Below are 26,445 nucleotides of genomic sequence, written 5' to 3'. Positions count from 1 at the left end.
AGCTTCTTATAAGAACACACACATGCACACACATATTTGTATTCAAAGGTTAAGACGAGAGCTTGGAATATTTGCTTTAAACTTTTTTAAAATCAATTCTGAGATTCTATGGAAAGGATTTCTGCTCTCACTGGGAATATGTCTTGAGATTTTTCAATTCAAAAACCTTAAATCTTGATAAGAGGTTGACTTGTGTGTGCTCAGCCCTACCAGTTGGTAAATTTGTGATGTGTGGCTTGCTTATATTTATTTTTCATCCCTCCTCAAAGACTCTTCTTCCCTGATTACATCCTCACAGCCTTCACTGCATCCCCATTGCAATTTAATTGGTTATTTATCTTTTTAATTTTTGTCTCACTGAGGTCTAATCTCAGGAGATTGTCTTGGATCTATCTTTGAAATACATGCAGAATACAGTCACTTCTTGCTTCCTTTATTGCTGTCTCCTAGTCTAAGACACCACCATCTCTCACCCAAGTCACTGGAGTGGTCTCCCAATGGGTCTCCTTGGGAGTTTATAGGCAGGCTGCCTATTCTTAGCCTAGCACCAGAATGATCCTTTTAAAATGCACGTTGGTAGTCTCCATTTTTATTCAGAGGGAAGCCTGATCCTTTCCAATGTGCAACACAGCACTGCATGATCTGATTCTCCCTTTTACAAGACTTAATGTCACATGGGGAGACATTCTTTTGGTTATCCTGTTTATGATCATAACTCACCCTCCTAGACCCCTTGATCCTAATTTGCTTTTTGCAGTTCTTCTAATGACATAAACTCCTTTCATTATGTGTACCGCTCTGTTTCCTCCTAGTAGAGCATAGCTCCTTAGAGGAGAGATGTCTCTTTCATCCATGGATACATCCCAGGCTCGCAGATGCATGGTGCCTGGCATGTAGTAGGCGCTGAATGATTATTTGCTGAGTAAACTTATTCCAAGAACAAAGATGTAACTCACCTATCAGTTATGTTCACCCCTCACCCTTGGCTTGTCTCTTCAGGAGTGAGCTGTGGGTCTGCCTCTATCTGGCAGGGAAAGCCAGATCAGAGCTCACCTGGGTCTCTTTCTAGAAGTGGGACTGCTGGAGTATAATGCTAGAGAGGGCACCAAATTCCTGATCTGTCTGTTAATTTGTTTTTATCTTTTTTTTTATGGTACTGGGGATTGAAACCAGGGCCTCACACATGCTAGGCAAGCATGTTACCTCTGAGCTACATCCCTAGCGCCTCCTAATCTCTTTTTAAAGAACTCTTTAGCTCCTTCCCTGGAGGTTAATTTTGACACATGGTTTATATCTCCTGGCTAACTTCTCAGCCATAGCATGGACACAAACTGAGGTCGTGGATGGACAGAGGGAGGCTTGGCTCTAAAGACCTCATAATTTCTTGGGCAATAGTCTATACTCAAAAATAGAGGAGATGATGGTCAGGATATAGCAGAGGAAGAAGGAGGAGGAAAAAGTAGGCACAGAGATGAACAGGTAACTTTAAACCAGTGAGCTGTCAGGAACAGTTGTGTGAAGAAGATGCCTGGCTCCTGTTTATCTACACCTCTCCCCAGCTCCACCCCACCCCAGGGCAGGATAGTGTTCCCATGACTCACGTGTAAGGCTACCTCCAAAGAATGCTTCTTTTGATTGGAAAGTGGAGTGTGTGTGAGGGAAAGATGGGGAGAGTGAGAATGAGAGCCTGGCCATAGGAAGCCTTCTCTTTTTCGTGACATGGATGCTAAGGTTCATTTACCCATTTCACGTTCCAGAGCTAATAGAGCCGCCCAGCACGAGCTGGAGAAGGACCTAAGCGATAAACAAGCAGCTCAACGGATTGATGACAAATGTCACCACCTGCGCAACACTTCAGAGGGCGTCAGCTTCTTCCGCGGGGTGGAGAAGGTGGATGCGACGTAAGTCAGGCACATGCTATTTCTGTGGCATTTTGTACTTTTTTTTTTAAAACGCAGGGCCACTGTACCATGGAGCTATCCCCACCCCCATCCCTTTTTATTTTATTTTATTTATATTGAGACAGGGTCTTGCTAAATCGCCCAGGCTAACCTTGAACTTGAGATCCTCCTGCTTCAGCCTCCTGAGTAGCTGGGATTATAGGTGTGCATGACAACTCCCAGCCACTTCTGAGATTTTTTTTTATGTCATTCATTCATTTATCTATTCCTTCCTTCCTTCTTTTTTTTTTTCAAAATAAGACAGTTTAGGGTTGTCTTAGTCAAATTTCCCTTGTTATAACAGAATAACCTGAGGTTGGATGATTTATTAAGAACAGAGGTTTATTTGGCTCACTGTTCTGGATACTGGGAAGTCTGAAGGCATGATGAAACTTCTGCCATGGGCTTTTGTACTGAAAATGAAAGGGCAAGCAAGCATACGTAACAGACAAAGCTTGAGGGGCAAGTTCACTAACCCCCACACCTGCTGCAGTGTCCTGGGGATGGAACCCAGGGACTCATGCAGGCTGGGAATTGCTCTGCCACTGAGATATACCCCTACCCTTTTTAATTTTATTTTGCGCAAGGTGTCCCTTAGTTGCCCAGGCTTACCTCCAATGTGTGATCCTTTGCCTCAGCTTCCTGAATGGCTGGGATTACAGGCATGTACCACTGCACTTGGCTCACTCATTTTTATAATAACCTTCTTGAAGGAAAATTAACCAACATCCATGAGAAGTGACCCATTTTCTCAAGAAAGACATTGATACTTCTTAATGACCTAATCACTCCTTAAAGGCTTCCCCTCCCGACCCTGGCATGATGGCAATCAGAGTTCTAACATGAGTTTTGGAGAGGACACACCATATTCAGACCGTAGCACAGGTTAAAATGGGAAGTGCATGGTCAGGTGTCTGGAGGTGAGGGACACACCCAGCTTTGGTTGAGTGAGCGTTCAACAAGCACATCCTGCAGTCAGGCCTTGACAATTACATCATCCTGTATCCTTTGGAAAAAGAATATTTGTTTTTTTTTTTATTATTGTTTGAGCTATGGAAACTACACCTACGTGCTACAGAACCTCAAGATACACAGATGAGCACAAAGAAAATCACATGTTGTTACTTCTTGGATATCCTGGACTCTGTGATAGCCTGAAAAAAAGCCAAATCCTTTCTTACTACTGCTCGTTAAACTTATCCTGTTAATGGTTTTTTTGTCAGGCTCCTGGATGCAATCTTGAGCAGAGTTCATGGATTTGGCCAGCCACTAACTTTAAAGATAATCCAATTGATTGAGGTGAAAATTTACATATAATAAAATTCATCTAGTCTAAATGTAGATTTCAATGGGTCTTGACAGATTTGAACACCTATGTAACAAAAACCACTCTGGAGCTATTATCTTTTTAATTTTTTTTTTTCTTTTTTGTCGTTGTAGATGGACAGCATGCTTTTATTTTATTTATTTTTATGTGGTGCTAAGGATCAAACCCAGTGCCTCACATGTGCTAGGCAAGCGCTCTATCAGTGAGCTACAGCCCCAGCCTCTCAAGATAGTATCTTTTTATCAGTCTCCTCAAGTTTTCCCATTTTTCTTCCCATACTTATGTCCCCGCCCACTTCTAAAGTGACCCCTAAGTGGATTCTCTCCTCTGGAACGCTTTACCCTCCATATCTTGCCCCCACCTCCGTTGGTTCACCTGTCCCAGCCACAGTGCCAGTTACCAACTTGAACTTTTAAATTCTTCAGGTATGAGTAAGAAGCAGACCTTCTTCATTAATTCTTTTTTCTGCCTCTGAATTGGCAGAAGAGTTAGTTTATGCTCTGGATTTATAGGGGTTAGGAATAAAATAAGGAGCAATTAAGAAAAGTTTAAATAAGCTTTGGGACGGGTGACTTGGGGGGTTTCTCTTTCACAGTCTAAGTGGTGGCCTGCAGATTCACTAGGCTGATTCATTATTGTCACCACTATCTGGATGTCCTTCCCTTTTTTTTTAGGGTCTCGGTGCCTGAGTCCTGGGCCAAATTTACAGACGACAATATTCTCCGCTCTCAGTGTGAACGGGCAGCTTCTGCCAAGCTAAGAAATGAGATCGAAAACCTTCTGGTTGTGACTGCCAACGAGATGTGGAATCAGTTCAACAGAGTGAACTTGGCTTTCACCAATCGAATTGCTGAGACTGCAGATGCTAAGAATAAGATCCAGGTTCATTTATCAAAGGTGAGTCAACCACATGTGGTACCCCTTACCTGACCTGGACAAGGCAGGGTGCTCTGGGACCACAAATCTCTCACCACTCCCCAGAAAGACACCGTAAGGCACATGCCTTCCTGGCCATGGAGAGTAGGAAAAATTAAAAACACTACAAAGCCTACCATTTATTTCAGCCAGGTAGCCAGGTGTCAAAATGAAATTGGAACCCACTGGTATTTGGAAAACAAAGAGTGCACTATGTAGGGAAAAGGTTTTTTTCCGTATTTAATGAAAACAAAAATATTATTATTAAAGTTTAATGACTCACTTTATATAACTAGAAAGTGAATTTATTACTATAACATATGGAGGAAGTGTTTTCTGTTCAATGATTTCAGACCCTTTTTCTGGACTATAGAACCAAATACAGGAAACTATTAGGTAGTTCAAAGTATTCCTGATGTTGTAAATGTTTAAGTACTCTCAATGTAAGGGTTTTGCAATGACAATAAAAGAAAGTCATATGGTTCGAGATGAACAAATAGCTCTTTCTTTATTTAGCATCATTCTTGTAACTCTTCAGCATTTCTGGGGACCATGCTGCATGTCCTTGGTCATTTCTTAAGAGCCTGAGTCTGTTATTTTGTTGCTCTGGGGTGGTAATGCCCAGCTGAAGGTGGTTTTCCAAGGCTACAGCAATTCACAGTTCCTTCTCATGCTGTCTTCTTTATGCAGCAAATACTAGTTGAGGCAGACAAGTTGCTCCATTGTGAAGGGCAGAGAAACTCAGAATGTCGTTTTTATTCCCAAGAAGCTTGTATTTGGGGAGAAGAGATGCGTGCATATGAAAAAAAAAATGAGCGATGCATAACAATAGGAAATTACAAATCGTGATCGCCAAATAACAAATGTGGAAAGTGTTTTCGGGGTGTGGAGGGAGAAATGAACATTCCAAGTAGGACAGCATCCTGAATAAAGTCTTGGAGCTAGCAAATCAGAGGTTAAGTTCAGGTCTACGAAAAAGCCATTGTGGCTGACCTGGACAGAGTGTGTTGTAGGAGAAAAACTTGGAAAAGTAGGTTGCAGTCAGATTATAGAAGACATTGTTGGGAAGGTGAATAGGGTCAGGATGCATTTTTAAAGGTCTTTTGGACAGCTGATGTGATAGAGTTCCTTTTTTAACCAAAGTGTTATTCACTACTATTTGAGTTTGTTAGGCAACTGTAACAAAGTATCACAGACTTGAGTGGCTTCAACAAAGGAAAAAATAATAATTTTTTCATAGTTCTGGAGGTTAGAAGTTTGGGCTTAAGGAGTCTAATGTTTGGTTTCTTATGAGGCTTCTCTCTTTGGCCTCTAGGGTGACATCTTCTCCCTGTGTCCTTGCATTATCTTCTTTGGGTATTTATCTGTATCCACATTTCATCTTCTCTGGGTATATATCTGTATCCAAATTTCCTCTGCGTAAAATGATACCACTCATACTGAATTAGAACCCACTCTAATACTTCTGCAGAGACTTAATGCCTCTGTAAAGACTCCACATATGACCACATTCTGAGATACTAACTAAGGGTTAGGACTTCAACATATGATTTTTTTTTTTAGGAAAAGATACACAATTCATCCCATAAATACATTCAAGGTAGTATAACAGGCACGTTGGGGATATATTCATCTGACTGTCACATTGATCTGCACTCCTATGTCTTAGAGTGGGATAAGACATGCACATAGAAATGGTTGGTCCACTGGGCAGAGTTCAGAAAGAACCACTTGTAACTACAGACAAAATATTGAGATTGTTTAATAAAAGGAGTGGTTATTTCCATTGGTGAGAAACAGGCATGTCCTTATGGAGTAGGTGACATCTGAAGATGGCTTTGGTGAAGAGAAGAGTGTAAAATGATTGTTAATGGGTTGCTGAAAGCTTGGGAGAGAAGGAGTCCAGGGTTATGTGTCAGACTTAGGAGCTCCTGAATTATACAGTGCTAAAAATGGGCATGACTGGGTAGTTCTCTATGGGGGGAGAAAGGATGTCGTGTTGGAATTGCCCAGACAAAACTTGCCCTTGGAGTAAATGAAGAGTAGGTAGAGAGCACAGCAGGTGGACAGAGAAAAGAGACAGGTTTCCAGGACAGGGAGATAGCCAAGGCCTCAACTTTGACTTGACAGGCAGTTTCATGAGAGCAAGGAGGAACACAGACAGAATACAGGGGCCACCAGGAGATTAGATGGGTAGGAAGTGGAGAGAGTGTTCACAGGCCATGACTGAATACGTTTGTCACTGAACATAAGCTGAGAGATGAGAGAGGAGCCTGTTGGGGTTGAGTGTGAGAGAGGCAAATACATGAGAATTTTTTTTTTTAAATTTGGTGACACTTGGGCATGTCTGTACCTAACAAGGAAGGAGCCAAGGGGAAGGAATAAGCCAAGATAATGGGGAAGCTGTGGGACTCTCAGAGTGCAAAGATCAAGGTGCTGAGAGAAGCATAGAGGAGGAGAAGGAACCAGGAGAGGATCTAACTTTTTGCAATTTGGGGAACCTCTGTAAGACACAAAGATTAAAATCAGGGGTAAAAAAACTGCTGGCACTCTTCCCTTGCAAGTGAGTTATTGGAAAGCTGAACCCCAATGAGCTTCAAGGCAAACTTTTGATAGCAGGAAAACAACTCTCTTAGGGAAGACAGAGAGACAAGGATATCTTGATATGAGGAGCAAGGTGAGGGCCTTTCACATCCCATGGGCCCACTTTCCTTTCTTTACATGCAGATGTGCACTGGTTAAGTAATTAATCAGGGGTGGGTGATCCAGAATGGGGTGCACAGTGAGAAGCCCTGATCTGTAGCAGCTGCCAGTTTCCTACCCTGGTCCCTTTCCATGTGAGGTCACTGAATCGAGACTTGGGAAGAGAAGCACATACCGAGCTCTCTAGAGCCCATCCAAGCAAGTTCTAGCACCTCACTGCAGATTCTCTGGGGGAAGGGATAGGAAGAAACATGGATCTCAGTGAATTAGCTTCCTTCTCCTCCCAGGAGTGAGGCAGGTGGCCAGGCAAGAGGCCAGAAGCAGGTTGCCAAGAGATTCATTCACACAGAGCTTCAGGCAATGGCTTCTCTTTATCACAGACACTGCAGGAGATTTTCCAGACGGAGAGGACCATAGAATCCATCAAGAAGGCCATCAAGGAGAAGTCTGCCTTCCTGAAGGTGGCCCAGACCAGACTGGACGAGCGGACGAGGAGACCCAACATAGAGCTCTGTCGAGACATCGCTCAAGTACGGTAAGGTGGAGGGTGCACACCTGGGGGGGAGGGGAAGGCACCAGGCTTACCCCAGTACCACCCGTCAGCTTTCTGTAGAGGCAGTTTCTGGCAACACACATCATGTAGGTGCCTCTTTAAAAGTGTTAACAGTGGCGAATTGTGGAATGGACGGGTAAGTTACCGTTTGGCATGATGAAGATGCTTTGGAGATGGATGGTGGTGATGATGGTTGCACAGCAGTGTGAATATACTTACATCACTCAACTGGACACTTGGCGATGGTTAAAGTGATAGATTTTATGTTATGTGTATTTCACCATGCTTTTTTTTTTCAAAAAAGGAAATAATATCAAAACTTCACACAAAACACAAAAAATGTGTTGATAAACATTTAACTCATTCAGGGAGTTCAAGGTGATGTGTGAGTTTCTGAGAACTACCCTGGAATCTTTGGAGTTTCCAGCTCACCTATCTTTACTTGTAGGAGTAAGAGGCTATTGGCTTTCTATGTATTTCTCAGTGTGGGGGATTCTTGTGAAAAAAGAGACTTTTGGTACCGATTCTTCTGACCCGTCCACACTCATTTGCTGTCTGTGGTCTCTTTTGGGCATTAATATCTGTTCTTGCCATTAAGATCATCCTTAGGATCCTCTGATTTTCCTGAAGTTTGCATTTGGGCTTCCTTTAGTATTTTCTGTTCTCAGTAGAAATAAAAACAGCTGGTCTTCATCAAGCTCAGCTCTGACATACACATGGCAGGAAGGGTCTGACTCCACAGTCTATCCTACTAGACACTGCATGAATCTTATTATTATTGAAACTGTAAAGACCCCCCCTTTTAGCATGTACTTCTAAGAAACTAGCCAAGATTCCCCTCATCTCAGCCTCATTCTGGCATCCTTTCCTATTTCTCAATACCTGTCAGCCTGCCTTTTCTCTCTGGAGTCCGTCATTACTGTCCTTAGGTCATGAAGCACTCCCTACAGATGTGAGTCAAATGGATAGTTCATGGAGGAACAAAAGGGCCGTGCTTGGACTCTAGAAGCCTTTCAGATGCCACTTGTCAGGTCTCCTACCTGGTCTCCTGGCAGAAGTCCCTTATCATCAAGAAGGATTTCTCCTAAGGATAAGCCTGTTATGGGCACTGCTGCAGAGAAGAGCCATGGTGGGAGGCAGTGAGCTCCTGGAGGGGGAGAGGATGGGACCTTTGTGAGTGAGGTTAACAGTGGTGACTTTGATGACCATCATAATAATTAAGATACTGATGATGACTATGAAAGCAATGATAATGATAGCTGCTCCTATATTTCATCTACTCTGTGTGGAGCTGGGTTGATCCTGGGTAGTATCTTCGTTTTGCAAATGAGAAAACGACAGCAGGAGAAAATTGAATGCCTTGGCCCAGGTCATATCTGGTGGTAGGCGAGAGCCAAGGTTTAAATCCGGGTCTGTCTTATGACAGACAATGATGTTTTAGTCATGGGGAGTTGGGAGGTAGTGAGATACCATCAAAGCAACTCTATTTAACTAATTGATTCACTTCTGCTTCCCCATCTTCTATAGTATATCATGCTGTATCCGTCCTCGGCCATGTATTTGATCTCATTTGACCTTCTTAATGCCCATAATAGATGATGTGACAAAGTAAGTGAAGCATTCTTATCTCCTTTTCTCACAGAGGGTCACAGAGGAGATCAGTATTGCTTAGCACTCTCCATGTGTAGCACCCTCATGTAAAGTTAACACGTGTTGTTATGAAACAAGCGTCAGAATATGCAGAAAGTTTGACTTAAGAGCTTTTTACTTAAAACGGCCTGAAAGGGTACCCATTCAGCCATTCCATTTTCTACTCCTGGTGCATCATTTAATTATTTACAGGAGACAGTCAAGACTCAATGATAAAATATACTCTGTGTGGGATGATTTTGCCCAACTCTAGGCTACCTCGAGTGCACTGAGCATCTTTAGGGTAGGCAAGGCTGGGCTGAGATAATCAGTAGGATGGGTGTATTAAATTCACTTTTCAACTTACCATATTTTCAGTTTTCCATGGATTTATCAAGACATAACCCCATCATAAGTCAAGGAGCCTCTGTACACAGACTTCATTCCCTAAATTAGCTTCACATAGGTGCTTACCCAGGCTGCATGGTTCTTAAAATGGGTTCCATAGAACCCCTCTTCCTACAGAGCACATTATTTGGGATAAAGTGCCCTTCACCCCCAGAGGCTAGAAGTGACTCAGCACAGCCAGCCTGGAATGTCTCCCTGCTTCAGAACATACCCACTTGGCCAGTTAAGCTTAGGTCACAAATCATGATTTTTGGCAAATATTAAGAGAAGCTGAGCTGATGTTTTATCCTCCAAAAATTTCTGCAGAATCATCAAGTAGGGTTAGGAATAAATTATTTAGCCAGCAATTGGACAAACTAAGAATTGCTTTTTCCTTTGACCTGCTAAAGATGGAACCCAGGGCCTCACACATGCTAAGCAAGCTCTCTACCACTGAGCTATATCCCCAGTCCATAAAAGGTTTTGAGCAGCAGTTTAAGATGACTTTGGATTGACAAACGTCCTAATGATTCCACAGATTCCTCTGAGAGGCAGAATGATTTTTACTCCCTTTTCCCCCTTTCCCAGCTAAATGGAATTTGCTTTTTCTTTTGCTTCATTAACTTCCTAGTCTATCTATTCCTTCTGTTCCTTTATTGATTTTAGGACAACACCTCTTTTTGCTTCTCTCAAAATTTCCCGGATGAATATCCTTGCCAAAAATATTTAGGATTACTATTAGGGGGAGAGGATCATTTTCCTTCTTAACCTGCTTATTCTGAAAGCAACCATTTAGCTCTCTAGATTAAGAAAAAGCAAAGATCAGTGGAGTGTCATTGGAGAAAAAAATTGCTGTTTTCATTTCAAGACTTGTATTTTCACTGAAAATATTACAAATGGCTCTTTCAAAAGTGATTCTAAACCTCCTTGGCATCTTTGGTGGTAAACTTTACTTAAATAATCTTGACATTAACCCCCCCCCCCCAAAAAAAAAGTAGTAGCTTTACTTGCATTTGAATGCAAAGTGATTTTCACATCTGTAATTACAAAAAATAATTAATTTAAAAAATTGAATGCCTTTAGTAGACTAGTTTTCTACAATCCACCAAGAATAGGAAAACTGGTAGTTAGTGAAATATAGCCTTGAAGATGGTGAAAAGATGTGTTTCCGATGGTTCAAGCTGACAGGGAGCATGTTGGTAGCCCCTAGCTGTGCTCACGACAGTGGGGAGACAAAGACTTTTACTGCCTGTGTTCTATGGATCTTAAATTCTTTTCTTCTCAACATGATATTTTAATGTATACATTTTCAAACAATCCCTCAGATACATTTTCCACTGGACTAGTATTTGGCCGTGAGGAGTAAAGAATCATTCATCACCCCGCTGTGTTTCCTACGTTTGGGTTCAGGGTTCCTTTTGAAGTCTTCGAGGGGTGGGAGACGAGAGGCAGGCCCCACGGTTTGATAAACAAACCTCCGTCATAAATCCCATTCCCAGCCATCCGCAGCAGCCTCTCCAAAGCTCTTTTTCTTTGCTAGAGATATTTTATACCTTGGGATCTTTGGTTTAAAAAAAAAAGGCTTTCATTTTAATTCGACTTGCTCTAAACAGCAACAACAAAAATATGCTTTCAGCTGAGTTCTCAGATCTTGTGGTCATCCCCAGACCCAATGAAACTTGGGCACTTAGTTTTAGTTTCTTGCCTTCTCCACTGGGATGGAGAAAACAGTACAGTGTGTCAGATGAAAGGAGATCATGGGGTGGATATTTCCACTGCCTGCTTTTCTTCTTCTTCTTCTTTTTTTTTTTTTTTTCTTATGGGAGCTGACATGGGGCCTTTTATAAGTGCCTTTACCCTCTGAGGCTAGAGGCAGTGACCTCAGTAATGGACACCTTCAGATTCTTCCTGCCTTTGCTTCTTCCATTTGGCCTTCTTTCCCATTGGCTGTTGTCTTCCCTTGTTCAATTTTATGCACTTGGAGCTTTGGGGAACTCCCTACCTTTTAAGCCTACCTCCTTCACCCAAGACATGGAAGTTGGCCTTCATTCAACTGTACTTTTTGCAAACCTATGAGCTCCAACTTAAATAACAACTATGATAGTTTGGTGTATCTCCTTGAAAACATTCACAATTTGTCCTTTAGGAAAAGAGAAGCATAGGGTTTTTTTTTTTTAGTACAAGAATTCTTGCTCTGATTAGCATCTTAATATTCTTTGAGACAAGCCCACTTTGTGCTAGATAACAAACTGTCCTTTGGGCAGAGTTGCCAGATTTTGCAAATTAAAACACAGGACAGCAAGTTAAATCTGAGTTTTGGATAATCAAAGAATATTTTTGCATAAAAGTACCCCAATTATTGCATGCAATATTTATATTAAAACCACTTAAGGCTAAGTGAAATTGCTTGTACTAAATTTTTTCAGCAATAAAAAGAGAAGTGACTGACACATGGTGCAAGTAGAATAAACCTTGAGGACATTCTGCTCGGTGTAGTAAACCAGTCACAAAGGGATAAATACTTTATACTTCCACTTATATGAGGTGCCATGTATAGTTAAATGCATGGAGACCAAAAGTAGAATGGTGGTTACCAGGGCCTTGGGGAAGAAGGAAGGGGAATTGAGTTTCATTTTTGCTAGGTTTTTGGTGGATAATGGTGATGGTAACACAAAAATATGAATGTATTTAGTGCATTGAACTGTGTACTCTTAAATGGTTTTAACGTGGTAAATTTTATGTTATGTATATTTTTCCGCAATTGAAAAATATACTTGCACCAAAAAAAAATTACTCATTTGTCTGAAATTCAAGTTCAATTGGGCATCGTGTGAGAATTACTAATGGAAAGGAATGATGAGAGGAGTCATCCTCCAAGGAGTCCAATGCCCACAGAGGACAACTTCCTGGTTCTCTGCTTCTTCTCTTTAATTGCAAGGAGCTGAGGCGGGGGGCAGAAAATGGTACCCAATCCTTAGTATAGCCACCGAGGCTCCACATTTCCTTCTCAGCTTCCTGAATAACCTGGCCTGGTTTATAAACACATGCGGGCTGTATATTTGAGGAGAGGGCAGTTCATCAATCCTCCAGGCTCAATTTCCTCATCTGTAAAACAAAGAAGCTGGGTTCGACAATCTCTGAACATTGCTATTGCAGTTGCAAATCTCTGTGAAGCCACACAGTTGCTTTGGTATAAAGATTTTCATGTGGTCTGGATGTTTTTCTGACATCACAAAATCTTTTTCTATTTCTAGGGACATCGTCATCCCTATTTGTTCATAGTCATTGTCCTCTTTGTATTTTTAACTTCATGTCAATCTGTTAATAAATGAGCTCCCAAAATAAAGACAATTATTGTAGGTTTGCATCACTGGTTAAAATGTGATGTCCAGCCATCTCTCCATATCCATGGGAGATGGATTCCAGAACTCCCCCTCAGTTACCAAAATCCACAGATGGTCAAGTCCCTTATATAAAATGGTGCCGTATTTGTTTATGACCTAAGCATATCTTCCTGTATATTGTCATTCATCTTTAGATTATTTATAAATACCTAGTATGGTGTAAATAGTTGTTATCCTGTATTGCTTAGAGAATAATGACAAGGGAAAAAAATCTGTTCGTGTTCAATATACATGCAATTTTTTCCTCTGAATATTTTTGATCTGGGGTTGGTTGAATTCACTGGATACAGAATGTGAAGCTATGAAGGACGGATTATACTTGGAGTATCATTTTTAACAGTTTAGATTCAGAGGAGTAGTAATTAAAAGAAGCTGATCGGGAGTTCCATACAAAACTAAAAGAGTTACCTAAATTCCTGGTACCTCAGATTTGTCATCTGTAAAATGGAGGAAAATCATAGTATCTAATTCTTAGTGTTTTTATAAATGTTAAATTTTCTGATTTTGTAGAGCACTTAGGATAAATATACATGTGGTGAAATAGTCAATAAATGAGCTATTATTTTCTTTTTATAACCTATCCCTGTTCTTTAAGGGGTCATATGATCACACCATTGGGATATTATTGGGGCATAAAGGGAGCCCTAGTTTAATTGCTCTTTGGGGAAGAGAAAGACTTTCTAAATATAAATACAACAGAAGAAATTCCAAAGGAAAAGAGGGAAATATTTGGCTTACTAAAAATTGAAATCTTACGCATAACAAAAAATATATGAAGTCAAAAGGCAAATTAGGGAAACATTTTCCACAAGCATAATAGTAAAAAAAAAAAACATCAATATGCCTAATATATTTACAGAGCATTATGCAAATAACTAAGGTAAATAGAAACATCCCAATTGAAAAATGAGCAGAAGACAGGGAGAAGCATTTAACAGAAGAAATGAAAAAATGGGTAATGGACATTTAGGTAAAATCTACTAATAATACAAAGAAATGAAAACTAAAACAATGTTGATTAAAATAATTTGAAGAGATACCAGATGTTCCATGAAATCATAGCATTTTTCCTTTCTATTTAATGAAAACTGCATGATGTTTTTCATCATTGGAACACAATTAGACCTGCAACTTGTTTCACAGTTTATGTAGCTGATTTCATACAGTATCATTTTCATGTTGTATTGAGTGTGTGTGTATGTGGTGGGGATTTAACCCAGGACTGCTTAACCATTGAGCCACATCCCCAACCCTGCCTTATTTTTTATTGTTTTTATTTTGAGACAGGTTCTCACTAAGTTACTGAGGACTTGGCTAAGTTTCTAAGGATGGCTTTGAACTTGCAATTCTCCTGCCTCAGCATCGAGTGCTACTGGGATTCCAAGCGTGTGCCACCGCACCCAGCTTGTATTAAGTTTTTGACCAGTATAAATGTGTTTACTCTGGACCTGGTGGCATTCCTTTGGGATGTTGCTGGGAGGATGGACATTCAAATTTGAGGAGTGCCCCATTAACTGCCCCCCGTATTGGGATATGTTAGCAAATTGGGTAGAATTCTAGCCACTAAAAACAGTTGGATGTCCCTCTGCTCTCAATTATAAAGATAACTTTCAATGCCAAAATAAATATTAAAAAAAATCTAGCTAAGTTTTCATTTTCTCCAGTTATACTATTTAAAAAAAATAACAAATGTTTAGAAGTTGCTCTCCTCTTGAAATATAATAGCTAGTATACTTTTATGTGGATATATAAAGTGTATATGTATGTGTGGGTGTATGTAGATTTTATTTCACCTTTTCGATTATAGGGCATAGTTAATAGGAACAACCCTTATATGGTACTAGAACCATGCACAAACATTGCTTTCTTTGCTATATACAGTTGTGCTGACATTGGAGTAGTCCACGAGCTGCGAGGGATTCCATGTGTCTTGCAGCACGGCAGACACATCTCTGATAGAAATTCAGTCACCACACATGCCCTTAATTTAGCTAAAATCAAGCCTTAGGAGTGTGTTACCTGCCAATCTAACCATCTTCTTCCCTCCTGCAGCCTTGTGAATGAGGTCTATGAGGTTGATGATACCATCCAGACCCTGCAGCAGCGTCTGAGGGAAGCGGAGGACACCTTGCAGTTCCTGGTCCACACCAAAGCCACCCTGGAGCATGACCTGGCTGTCAAAGCCAATACCCTGTACATCGACCAGGAAAAATGCATGGGCATGCGCAAGAGCTTCCCCACCACCCTCCGACTGGTGGGCTACTGTTAGGGACCCTGCCGACAGTGGTTTTGATACTCCTAAGCAAAAGGAGAACCAGGGCCCTGACTCAGCATTTAACTGAGTGCTAATATATATTCCCATATTAAAGCATTGTATTGATAGAAATATACCCATCTCTTGTCTCGGAAAGATTTTTGTACGTGTCTAAAAACCTTATTTTCCACCATCTTCTAGGCTTCTGGGTTATGAGGAATAAAGAAATGCAATCAATTAATGGAGAAGTCAGGCAAGAGGTTTTGTTGAATTCTTATTCTTTCAGTTAGCTTTTTTTTTGTGGCTGTGACACAAGACCTGAAAAAAAAAATCCACAATTTTAGAGCAGGGGAAAAGTTTATTTTGTGCTCACAGTTTCAGCAGTCTCAGGCCACAAATGACTGGCGCCATTGTACTGGGACCACTGTGAGGCAAAACCTCATGGTGGAAGAGTGTGGTGGAGGGAAGTAGCCCAGGACAAGACCCCAGGAAGCAGAGGTAGAGCTCCACTCACCAGGGACACAATGTAAACCCCAAAGGCACATACTCAGTGGCCTATGTCCTTAGCCATACCTTACTGCCTATAGTCACCACCACTTACTTAATCCATTCAAGTGGATTAATGCAGGAGATTAGGTTAAGGCTCTCAATCAGTTCAACCTCTGAAATGTCTTTAGTTGTCTTACACATGAGCTTTGGAGAGACATCTTATATCTAAACCATAAAACTTACTCTGTGTTTAACATAAATGGGCTGGAAAGCAGGACTGCATTTTCTGTGAGCCACGCAGGTCAGGAACCACAATGCTGTAGTTTGGAAGTTGAATGTACTTCAAAGGCCCTGTGTAAAGGCTGGGTCTCTCCTGTAGTTCTATTAGGGAGGCGTGGGATCTGGATGAGGTAAAGCCTGGTGGGAGGTCCATTGATTCATAGGGCTGTGCCCTGCCCTTGAAGGTGATTGTAGACCAACCTCTTGCTCTTTTTTCTTTTGTGGCCAAGAGGGTATGCAGGGTTTTGTTTTTGTTCCACTTCTCTTTACCATTGCCTCCTAGAACCCCAGAGACCCAAAGCAATCAATCAACAGATCTTGGCCTAGAACCTCCAAAACTGTGACCAAAATAAACCTTTTCTTTTTATAAGTAAATTATCTCGGGTACTTTGTTATAGCGGTCAAAAGCTGACTAGCACCCAAAAGCAGGTTTCATTTTGAGCTCTGCCTTAAAGGACACATAGAGAGAAGTGGAAAGGTATGATGCCTGGAAGAGAAGGGTCGGGGCGACTTTCAACTCCAGTTTAACAAACTGGGAGCTGACATTTCCCTACCTAGAGACCCCTATCAGCCCCCCAGTTTGTTAAACTGGAGTTGAAAGTCTCCCACTCCCTTCTCTTCTAGGCATCACAAAGCAGTGAAAGTTTGAAATGGAGAAATGGTAATGGACAAAGGAGACATACAAAACATAACAAGTAGACAGGACTTAGGACATCTTTACATATAGGGTGCTAAGGGACCCAGGACTACAAAAAGGAGTTGATCCTAGATGGGGTTAAAAAATGGAGAAACTGCTTACATTCCAGAAGACGCTACAGTATGTCAAAGATTATTTTTTTGAAAATAACTTTTGCTGTGGTTGGAGTATGTCCCTCAGGATTCATATACTGGAGACTCAATCCCCAAAGACATATGTTAATGGTATGTTCAAGTGAGGCCTTTGGGGGGACTGATTGGGTCTTGAGGGCTTGGTCTTCAGGAATAATCAATCCACTCATAGATGAATGATTTTTTTAATAAATTCTCCACGTTATGATATCCAGTTATAGCAACAACAACATTTTTGATCATTTAACCTTATTTTTTAACTTTTATAAAAACTTATTTTAAGGCTTTTTTTCCTACTTATTTTTTTTAAGAGTTGCCAAACTGTCAACATGACATTTTTGTTCTATATTCTTTGTCTCTTGCCTTTACATTGTGTGTGTGTGTGTGTGTTGTGTGTGTGTTTAAATACAGAAGCAAAAACATATAAATATATTCTGTATGATTTCTACCTTTGAGGTTATGCTCAGAAAGCACTTTCTCATTCCAAGAGTATGTACTTCTAATTGTTTTACAATTCCTTAAATTCCACTTATCTGTCTGGAATCCCTGGGGTGGTGTGGGCTGTATGCTAACTTTGAATCCTTTGGCTCTGAAAATTGTGAAATAGGAAGATGTGACTGTAGAAGGCAGAGGTTTTCTCTCTTTACTTCATATTTCTCACTACTCCTGTGGCCCTCACTGCTGCCCCCATCCTATTAGCATTTCTCTCTGTAGGCCTGCATTTTTCTTGCTCTGCCTTAACCATTAATTCCAAACTCCATTTTCTCCTTCTCTTCCCCCTCCTCTGCCTCTTGATGCATCTCTGCTTTCCTCCACCTGGCCCTCCTCCTCTTCTCCCTTCTCTCTTTTCCCCTCTCTCCTGCTCTCTGTTTCTTAAAAGTGCTTTAAGGCCTTGGTTAGTCAATTTCACAAGACACCTTAAAATGTCAGAAGAGCTGACATACAGATGATAAACGGGCACCGGGTCTATTTTTGTTGGCTGAGTATATCATTTTGGCAATTAAATTGTAGGTTTTGTGATTCTCCCTTTGCTTCTAATGGAAAGAAAGACATATGGATGCCACAGAAATGTTGACCAATTAGAGTAATCAAATGTTAGCAGTCACTATGGTATGGGTTCTCAAAAATATAAATCCCACATAACTCGTACCTCTTGTGCTTGGAGACAATCTTCCTGATCTTTTCTATGAATGGCATTATTTTAAAGTTTTTTTTATCAGTACATGCTCATGTGGTCTTTTTACTTAAGTCCATATTCCTGGCATTACAAGACTGTGATGGGAAGAAGTATGTAGTGCAGACATAGAAAAAAAAAAAAGTCTAGTTTTCTTGTTATTTTGGTAAACTGTGGGCAAGGCTAAATTCTGCAAATAAACATTTGGTTTCCAGCTTAAAACATTGCTGCTGCTTTGTGAGAGCATTTATTCCAGCACTGAAGTTTACAAGCAGCCAAGACTTAGAGAATGTTATCATATTTAAGAATCTCAGGACTACAAATATCTGCACATGATCTGGCTTAATCTACTTAGGCCCAAACTATCTTTAATATTATGTGGCCTCAGAAGGGGTTGCTGGAATGCCCAAGGCTTCCACTTACCCAAGCATCATTCAGATTTAGAAATGTGGGTAATTGCCCCTAAATAGCCAAGCCACCTATAATTTTAGTAATTTCCATTTATGTCTCTGGAGAGTGTTGTCATAAACACCTCTCACCTGGCCCTTTCGCCTCCTGAGTTCATGCTGTAAATAGCTGAACCGTGGAGTCTAGTTTTAGGTTATAATTTTTGTTTCACCCTTTGTGTACAGAGCACATGGTGGTGGGGGGGGTGGGGTAGAGCTGCTTCTTGTCTTTGTACCTCCTGTCTTTCCTTGCGGCTTCTTTCTGGCCTTGGCTCTTGCACCGTTCCCAGGAGGGCTGAATGCACCATTGGTTCCCATTGCCAAGACCAGCATTGCATGCATAGTGCTCCAATAGTATTTCCTGAACCCTATTATTTTAGCTTTCCAGTGACCTACTTCTTCCAGCCACACTCTACCTGCCTACAGTTACCAACCAGTTAATCTATATCAGTGGATGAACCCACTGATTAGATTAAACCTGTCATAATCCAATCATTTCTCTTCTGAATATTCTTGCATTGTCTCATAAATCACATATGAGCTTCTGAGGGGACACCTCCCTGGTCTCTGGTGGATGAGTAGCTCCATGTGATTGAGTGGAAGATATATGAGTCATTTAAGGCTTATGTATTTAATTGCCAATGTGAGACTCTCTAATATTTTACTTCTTTTTACATGACAAACCAGAAACTTTTGAGATATTTTTGAGTGAGCACAATCAGCAGAATTCACCTGATTGCACGCTGTGGCCATGTAACACAGGTAAGAAATATATCTGTATTTCTGAAGCCACTGATACTTTTGGCTTATTTGTTACTGCATCCTAATCTAGCCTATCCTAACTAATACATCAGCCAAAAGAAACTGATGAGGGCAAGAACTATCTGGTGGTTGGTCATTTTCCACTGTGAATTTCAGATTCTGTCCTTCTCAGAAGGCAAGCTGTAGTGTTGGCCAAGCAATTGAGCATGTGCCCAATGCATTGCTTAGAAATAGCAGGCTAAGACTAGATCTTTTGCACTTATTTAGAAAATAGGACTAGTGGAGGTGTTCCAAGCATAGAACAGGTGACCCAAAGCTTTAGATGTTTCCAAATCTGAGCGCCAAAACAACCCAAGGCACTTGAGTGTCAATTATCTGAAAGGCTATAGATCTGGGATGGCAAACTCAAATGCTGAGAGGTCCAACCAGAAGACTGATGTTCCCAGTATAACTCTACTATAATAAAACAACAATAATAGTACTATCATGAAGACAAGTGGCAGCTGATATTTAGCCACTAAACTGGGGAACATCAGAGAGTGTTGGGGGAGTGAAGAGGAGACCTAGAATAAACTGAAGGGCATGTGCTCAGATGAACGGTATCCACCATTCTTCTCTGGCCAATTATCACCAGGAATGTGTCTCTGTGGGATGGAATATCTGTATCCTGCTATTGAAGTTATTGAATCCCTACTAAGAGTCAGAAGGCTCTGGCTTGGGGAGATGACTAAGGGCAAGACCGAAATACTACAATGGTAACTTCATATACCTTTTTTTTTTTTTGAAAAACTTAATAAATAGAACAGCCGGGCCAAGGAGCCCAGGTTTAGTTTTGGAGCTTAGATTTATTATATTTGTACATCAATTGTGGCATTGATGGCTGCATTGGACCTGAGATAAACTGAGGCCTGAAATGCCTGAATGTATCAAATGGAAAAGATCACATGATGCAATCTTAATTAGCTGTACCCATATAACATTCCAGGAGAAAATGGGGAATTGTATCATTCAGGGGAAAATAAGATCTATAAAAATGACTTTAAAAGTATATGGTTGTTGGAAATCAAGAAATATGACCATTGTACAATATATATCCATGTCTACACAAGCAGTATTCTAGTATAGTTTAATTCTGTTGATAAAAAGCAAAAAAAAAAAAAAAAAGCTTGAAATCCCTTAATACAAACTTTGAGATGGAATAGGACAATAGGGAGAGGAAGAGTGAGATGAGGCATGGGCTATATGTGGCAATTGAAGGGCTTTGTACAAACCCCAGACTGGTGACACTGAAGGACAAGATGGCACAAATCTTGTGATTCTTTTGCTTTGGATGGTTTTACAGAAGACTGGCTTCATGGTTAGAGTGTAATTTGGAGACGAATAATTATCAAATAAAAATTTGAATACCAGACCCAGTGTTACTGAAACACTCCGGCTCCACAAAGAGACTGAAACAGCTAAAGAATGAAATCAGTCCACAAAATCAGTCAAATGATAAAATGCTCAGGAAATTATGTACTGTTATCATCAAGTCAGGTGTTTGTTTTAAAACACACACACACATATACACACACACACATACACACACATATTTGGTTTAGGACATACTAGTTTTTAAGGATTTAAGTTTTAACTTTTGGAGGGCCAAGATAATGGAGCAAAAGACTTACATTTTATATCTTAATGTTATTGAAAATTATTTGTTAACAGAAATACGTTATCCTTTAAAAATGATGAAACAGAAATTTACGTGATAGGATAAAATCTTATGTTACCATTATCTTTTTTTAAATATTTATTTTTTAGTTGTAGTTAATACTAATAAATACCTTTATTTTATTAATTAAAGTAATAAAATACTTTTATTTTATTTATTTATTTTTATGTGGTGCTGAGGATCGAACCCAGGGCCTCGCATGTGCGAGGTAAGGGCTCTTCCACTGATCCACAACCCCAGCTCCTATTACAATTATCTTTATGAATAATGTTTAAAGATAAAATATCTTCTATAATAGTCATGTGAAGATGATGCATAGTTTTTTATATATCGTCGGGAATACATAGTCAAAGGAAATAGGCTAGCAGGAACTAATCAGAATCTTAAAATGGTTGTTTTTGGATGGTGGCATGTTATTGTTTTCTCTTTGTGCTCTTTTTGATTTCTAATTTTCTAGAATAAGAAAGCTGTACAATTGTAAGAAAAGTGAAAACCTTTTTAAATTTTCCATTAATAGGAGCAAGAAAGTAAGAAATACAAATGGTGAAACATGACTATCCCCCTGTAGAGCCCCTCTCTTCTGAGAGTTGATTGCTTTTGACAGTTTGGTGAGACATGCTCATGCTTTTAGATCTAAAGACTGTTTTCATTTTTGTCCTTTTGGAAGCTATTGCTATGTTCTTCAAAGCAGAGGTTAAAAACCCATAGAACTTTGAGAAACATGCTCATCAATAAAGATTCCTAAACAATATATAAGCAAGAGAGAACACTGTTCACTGAGACCCCCACAGGGATGGCAGGATGATCAACAATAAGTATCCACACCTTGGGCCGACTGCCTGGCTGGTTGAGTCAGCTGTCTTAAGTGGAACTGAATGGAGAACTGGACTTGGCCTGGTCTCTTCCAGGGCAATCTTCTTCCCATTCCCACTACTCAGTTCTCTGAAGATATGTTATGTGGAACATGTCAATTCATCCATGTATTTATTCACTTGAGAAATACGTTGTTATTGGGTGAGTGCCTTCTTTATGCTAGTGCTATAGTAGGTGCTGGAGATAATATGATGAACAGATGAAAACGGTCTCTGCTCATGGAGCATACCATCGGTGGATCAGATCAACGTTAGTCAAATCATCACACAGAGAACTAAGTTAATTAGGAGAAAGTAGATTGGACCTTGGAAGGCTTCCTTGAAGTTGTGACATTTAAACAATTAGCTGAAAAATAAAAAAAAAATCCATATGCAATGTGGTGGCAATGAGAGAGCCACCAAAGGTATTCTAAGTAGAGAGAAAACATCTTAAAAGATGAAAAATTCGAGTACCTGTAATATTGGAGTTAGATACAGATGGATCCTGTATCATGAGACCTATTGTTATGGTTTGAATCAGAAATTGTTCCACTCAAAAGCTCATGCTCAATGCAACAAGGTTCAGGGTCCTGCCTTTCCATTGTACATTGGGTCCCTCAAATTATGTAGCCAGTCCTGGATATGGAAATTTCATCTTAATCCCAAATATAATTTGTAATCATTGGAGGGTTTCAAGGTAAGGAGTGACATAAATCTCAATTCCTAAAGGACCACACCAGTTGAGATGTGAAAAATGGAAAGATGGACAAAGTTATTGCCCTCCATGAAATTAGAGTGTATCTGTCAATGTCAAATCTGAAGAGCTTATTTTAAAAGTAACACATGATAGAAATATATGAAAGAAGATCCTGGGGAATTGATGGCGGAAACATTCATATAATAAAGTCTCCTGGTTGGGATAAACTAGAGTTTGTTACACATTTCCTCAATCTTTTCTCTGAGCTAAATACCACCCAGGGCTCCTTTGCCTTTTCAATGCAAGGTTCAATTTCTCAAGTTGATTAAGAAACTTAAAAATCTGCAAGCTTCTACTTCCCATTGGAAGCCATAAAATATCTTTTGGAATTGCCTCATATCTTTGATTTAATATTAGGGGGCCCCTGAGTAAGTGAGAGCTACTTTTCTATGGTAACATTTCCCTCTTTCTTCCTATCATTCAATGAACCAGATGATTAGGGTGAGATTTTTTCAGTTATTTGTCTGAATCTCCACTAATCTAATTTCATAGACAACTGGAGTACATCCCAGAGATGCTTGGCTGTCTCCTCCACTTAGTGCCGTCATATTTCTGTTGTCTGTGAAGCTTTTGTTCAAAGCATTTCCCATAAATACTATTTTATGTCATTGTTGGCAGCCACACCACCCTTCTTATGGTGTTTTGTTCTCTCGTACAACCCCACAGAATATTCTACAGTGATGGAAATGTTCTGTATCTTCTCTGTCCAAAAATGGTAGCTATCAATCATAAGTAGGTCTTGAAACTAACCAGAGGTCCACATGAAATTTTAGAACACTTAAACTCAGCAAAGGTGTGGAATTGTCAATGTCATGGAATCAGAATAGGGTGAAACCTATATCAACCCAGATCTGCTGGCTCTCAGTGATCTTTCTCCTTACTCTAAAAGGATGGTCTCATGAAACCACTTATTTTAAAAGTTTTATAGAAGGCCCATTAAATATAGTAAATCTTTGGGTGACTCTAAGAAATAAAATAGCTTCATTGGGTCAAAGATGGGAAAGCAATAAAAGAATCAATTTGTCAAACTCCAAGAGCCAAGGATAAGGGAAAGTCCCTGTGTTACACTTCCAGAACCCCAAGGAAAGTAGGGAGCATCCTCTGTTTTCACCTTCTGCAGTCCATAGGTGCCATTACTGATAGTGTTTCACATGAATCGTGCTCTGCCCCTGTGCTTGACAAGCAAGGCTCTTGATCACTGGAGAGCATCTAGCACTTGACATACCAAGGTTCCATGTGGTAAATACCACTTATGCCACCCCACGTGTTTGGTGAGAATGAAGCTAAGTAACTTACTCAATACCCACAGCTGCTTGGAAACCAAGTCCAGATTGGAATCCAGATCCTAGTGATTTGAGTATTAGTGTTTCCGTAGACCCAGATGATGCAAATAGAGTCTGTGCATTGACTCTGGTGGTCCTGTGTGCCAGGTTAAGACATTTAGACTTTATGCAGCTGGCAACAGGAAGCTAGAGAAGCTTTTAATTAAATTTCAGTGGAAACTACTTAGGAAGTAGGAATGAGGATGGCTATACTAGTGGTGGTGTTAGAGTAGAAAGGGGAGGATTTCAAAGGTGGTAAGGTTTTGCAGCCTAGGAGCTCCTATTTCTCAGATCTAGAAGGTGACTCAGAGGCGCTGGGGACAAATAGTGATATTGCAATGTCAAGGAGAGGAATTAATTTGGGAGTCCACAGGAAGGTGAGAAATTTGTCTTAGACTGGGGAGATGTTACCTGGCAGCAAAACCAGCTGTGAAAATCTTCAGCAGGTGCTTGATCCACACAGCATAACCCACTTCATGCTCTTAGAATAGGGGAAAGAGTGAAGTTAAATAGCATGTGCCAGGCCACCTAGTCACATTTGGAAGAAATCTGTGTGCAGAGAGCACACTCAGAAAGAGCCAGGAAGCAGGGAAGAGGCAGAGACTTTTCCACCAGAAAGGTCAGAGAAAGTCCAGGGCAGGTACTCGAGAGAGGAAAAGAGGTGAGTCCAGGCAGTGTGGGGACAGATGTCATGTTCTGTAAGGAGTCACAGGAGGTCAAAGATCAGAAATAGACCTGAAGGACGTGAAGGAGGTCACTGATAACTTTTAATAGTTCTCTTGGGGAGTGCAGTGTAGTCAGATAACAAAGGAATTTAAGAGAAAGAAGAATATGCTCCACGGGTAACAGGGGTTGATCAGCCATGAAAGGAAAGAGAGAAAAGCAACCAGAAGAAAAACACAATGAAGTCAATGCACAATTCTTCAACAAAGAGAAAACCTGTTCACATTTATAAGCATTGAGTGAGAAACTGAAATATATTAGAAAGATGGTCCTATTGGTATTATCTTTGAGTGATAGATGAGATATTTGATGATGATGTTGAAGTTATTTTAAAGGTAAGACTTACCTTTAAAAAGAGTTTTTCAGTCATTCTTATTTGATTATTCCAGAGGCAATATGATATTTTGCTTCTGGAATATGGTAGTAAAACCGGGGTAGGCAGACAGATCAATAAAATGAAAAGTCCAAAAATGGTCTCACATATGTATGTGAAACCAATAAAATCAACAGTTCATAACAGTTAGGTGAAAGCGATAATTCAAAATTTAGATCATAATGTCATGAGATATGCTAACATAAGTCCCAGAATTTGAAAATCTAAGAAAGTATTAAAAGAAATGTATTATTAAGATACATTTAATAATAGTCTCAACATATAAAAAAAACCCCACAAAATCACAGCCTACAAGTAAGTATAGGTCATTGAGACTAGAAGCAAATCCTAAGCAGCTCTGTCAGGAAACATGTGATGGAGAACTATATAGCTTGTGGGAAAAAAACCTTCACAGTTTCTGTATCCATTTAAACATTCAAAATTTTAATAAGAGTATATTAACGTTCCAAAGATAGAGGTGGCAGTGAATGGTTCATACCCATTTTGATCAAATTGGGCTTGGGAAATTCTTCAAATTCTGTGACACATTTGGTTACAGTTATAAAGTACTGTCTGCCAAATAAAATAGCATGTATCTCTTCCTCTAGTAATGAAAGAAAATCATCAAATGTTGGGAAAAGGTTGTAGTGAGTAGTTGGTACCCAGTATTTATTTCTTTAAGAATCTTCATCAACTGCCTGATATTTATCCGAGATATTCCACAGACTGCATGGGAAAAAAATCACTTGGTATTATTTACATGACCATAATTGATCTCATCAGTGCCATGCAATAATGCTGAAGAAACAAAGCAACAAATAAATGACTGATTTCAAATACTCATTTGAGTGTCTTTTACTCAATGCAGTGTTGTATGGAAAATACTTAAACACCTGGTCAATACCTCCCTTTGCATTGCCTGCTGAAAGACATACACCAAATGAGAACCACGTAATTTTAATTTCCAATATTCATGTATTTCCTTCACTATTGTATCACAATTAGTGTGCATTAGTGAGAAGGGTGACGTTGAGGAGTAAATTATTTTCATGGCATTGCCCTTCTTTAAAAATAATGTTTTGTTAGTGCATTATAGTAATGTGTAATAGCGTGGTTCATTTTGACATATTCATACATGCATGCAATATAATCTGATCCACTTCTTCTTTCCCTGCCCTTCTCCCTCTCCTTGCTCCTCTTCTTCTATACTGCTGGTCTTCCTTTAATTTATTATTGCTTTTGTTAATTGATGCTTTATAGATACACATAAAGATGGAATTCACCGTGAGATATTATACATAGGCATAGCATAATTTGGCCAATTTCATTTGGCAGTTCCTCTTTTTTTCTTTCCTCCTCTCTCCCCCTCAATCCTTTTTCTCTCCTCTACTGATCTCATTTCTATCTTCCTGGATCCCTTCTCTCTTTTGGATTTCTTATTTCCTCTAGTTTCCACCTATGAGAGAAACATTCACCCCTTGACTTTGTGAGTCTGGCTTATTTCACTTAGTATGATGTTCTCCACTTCCACCCATTTACCAGCAAATGACATAATTTAATTCCTTCTTATGGCTGAGTAAAATTCCATTGTGTATGTATACCACATTTTCTT

At 39.9% G+C, this 26,445-nt stretch overlaps 1 protein-coding gene across 1 annotated transcript in view; it reads left to right on the top strand.

The window, feature by feature from the left end:
* Nucleotides 1-15,248, top strand: part of Tekt3 (tektin 3) — a 35,959-nt gene extending 20,711 nt beyond the window's left edge. Inside the window, exons 5-8 of the mRNA XM_040269564.2 lie at nucleotides 1,758-1,901; nucleotides 3,942-4,164; nucleotides 7,266-7,420; nucleotides 14,911-15,248. Of these exons, the coding sequence (XP_040125498.1) occupies nucleotides 1,758-1,901; nucleotides 3,942-4,164; nucleotides 7,266-7,420; nucleotides 14,911-15,127 (739 nt within the window). The 3' untranslated portion in view covers nucleotides 15,128-15,248. The remainder of the gene's footprint in view (nucleotides 1-1,757; nucleotides 1,902-3,941; nucleotides 4,165-7,265; nucleotides 7,421-14,910) is intronic.
* Nucleotides 15,249-26,445: the final 11,197 nt, after the last annotated feature.

The sequence above is a fragment of the Ictidomys tridecemlineatus genome, chromosome 3 (assembly GCF_052094955.1).
Source record: "Ictidomys tridecemlineatus isolate mIctTri1 chromosome 3, mIctTri1.hap1, whole genome shotgun sequence".
In the NCBI taxonomy this organism is placed as follows: Eukaryota; Metazoa; Chordata; class Mammalia; order Rodentia; family Sciuridae; genus Ictidomys; species Ictidomys tridecemlineatus.
Note: the sequence above shows the minus strand (reverse complement) of the source record. Positions and strands in the feature narration are given on the sequence as shown.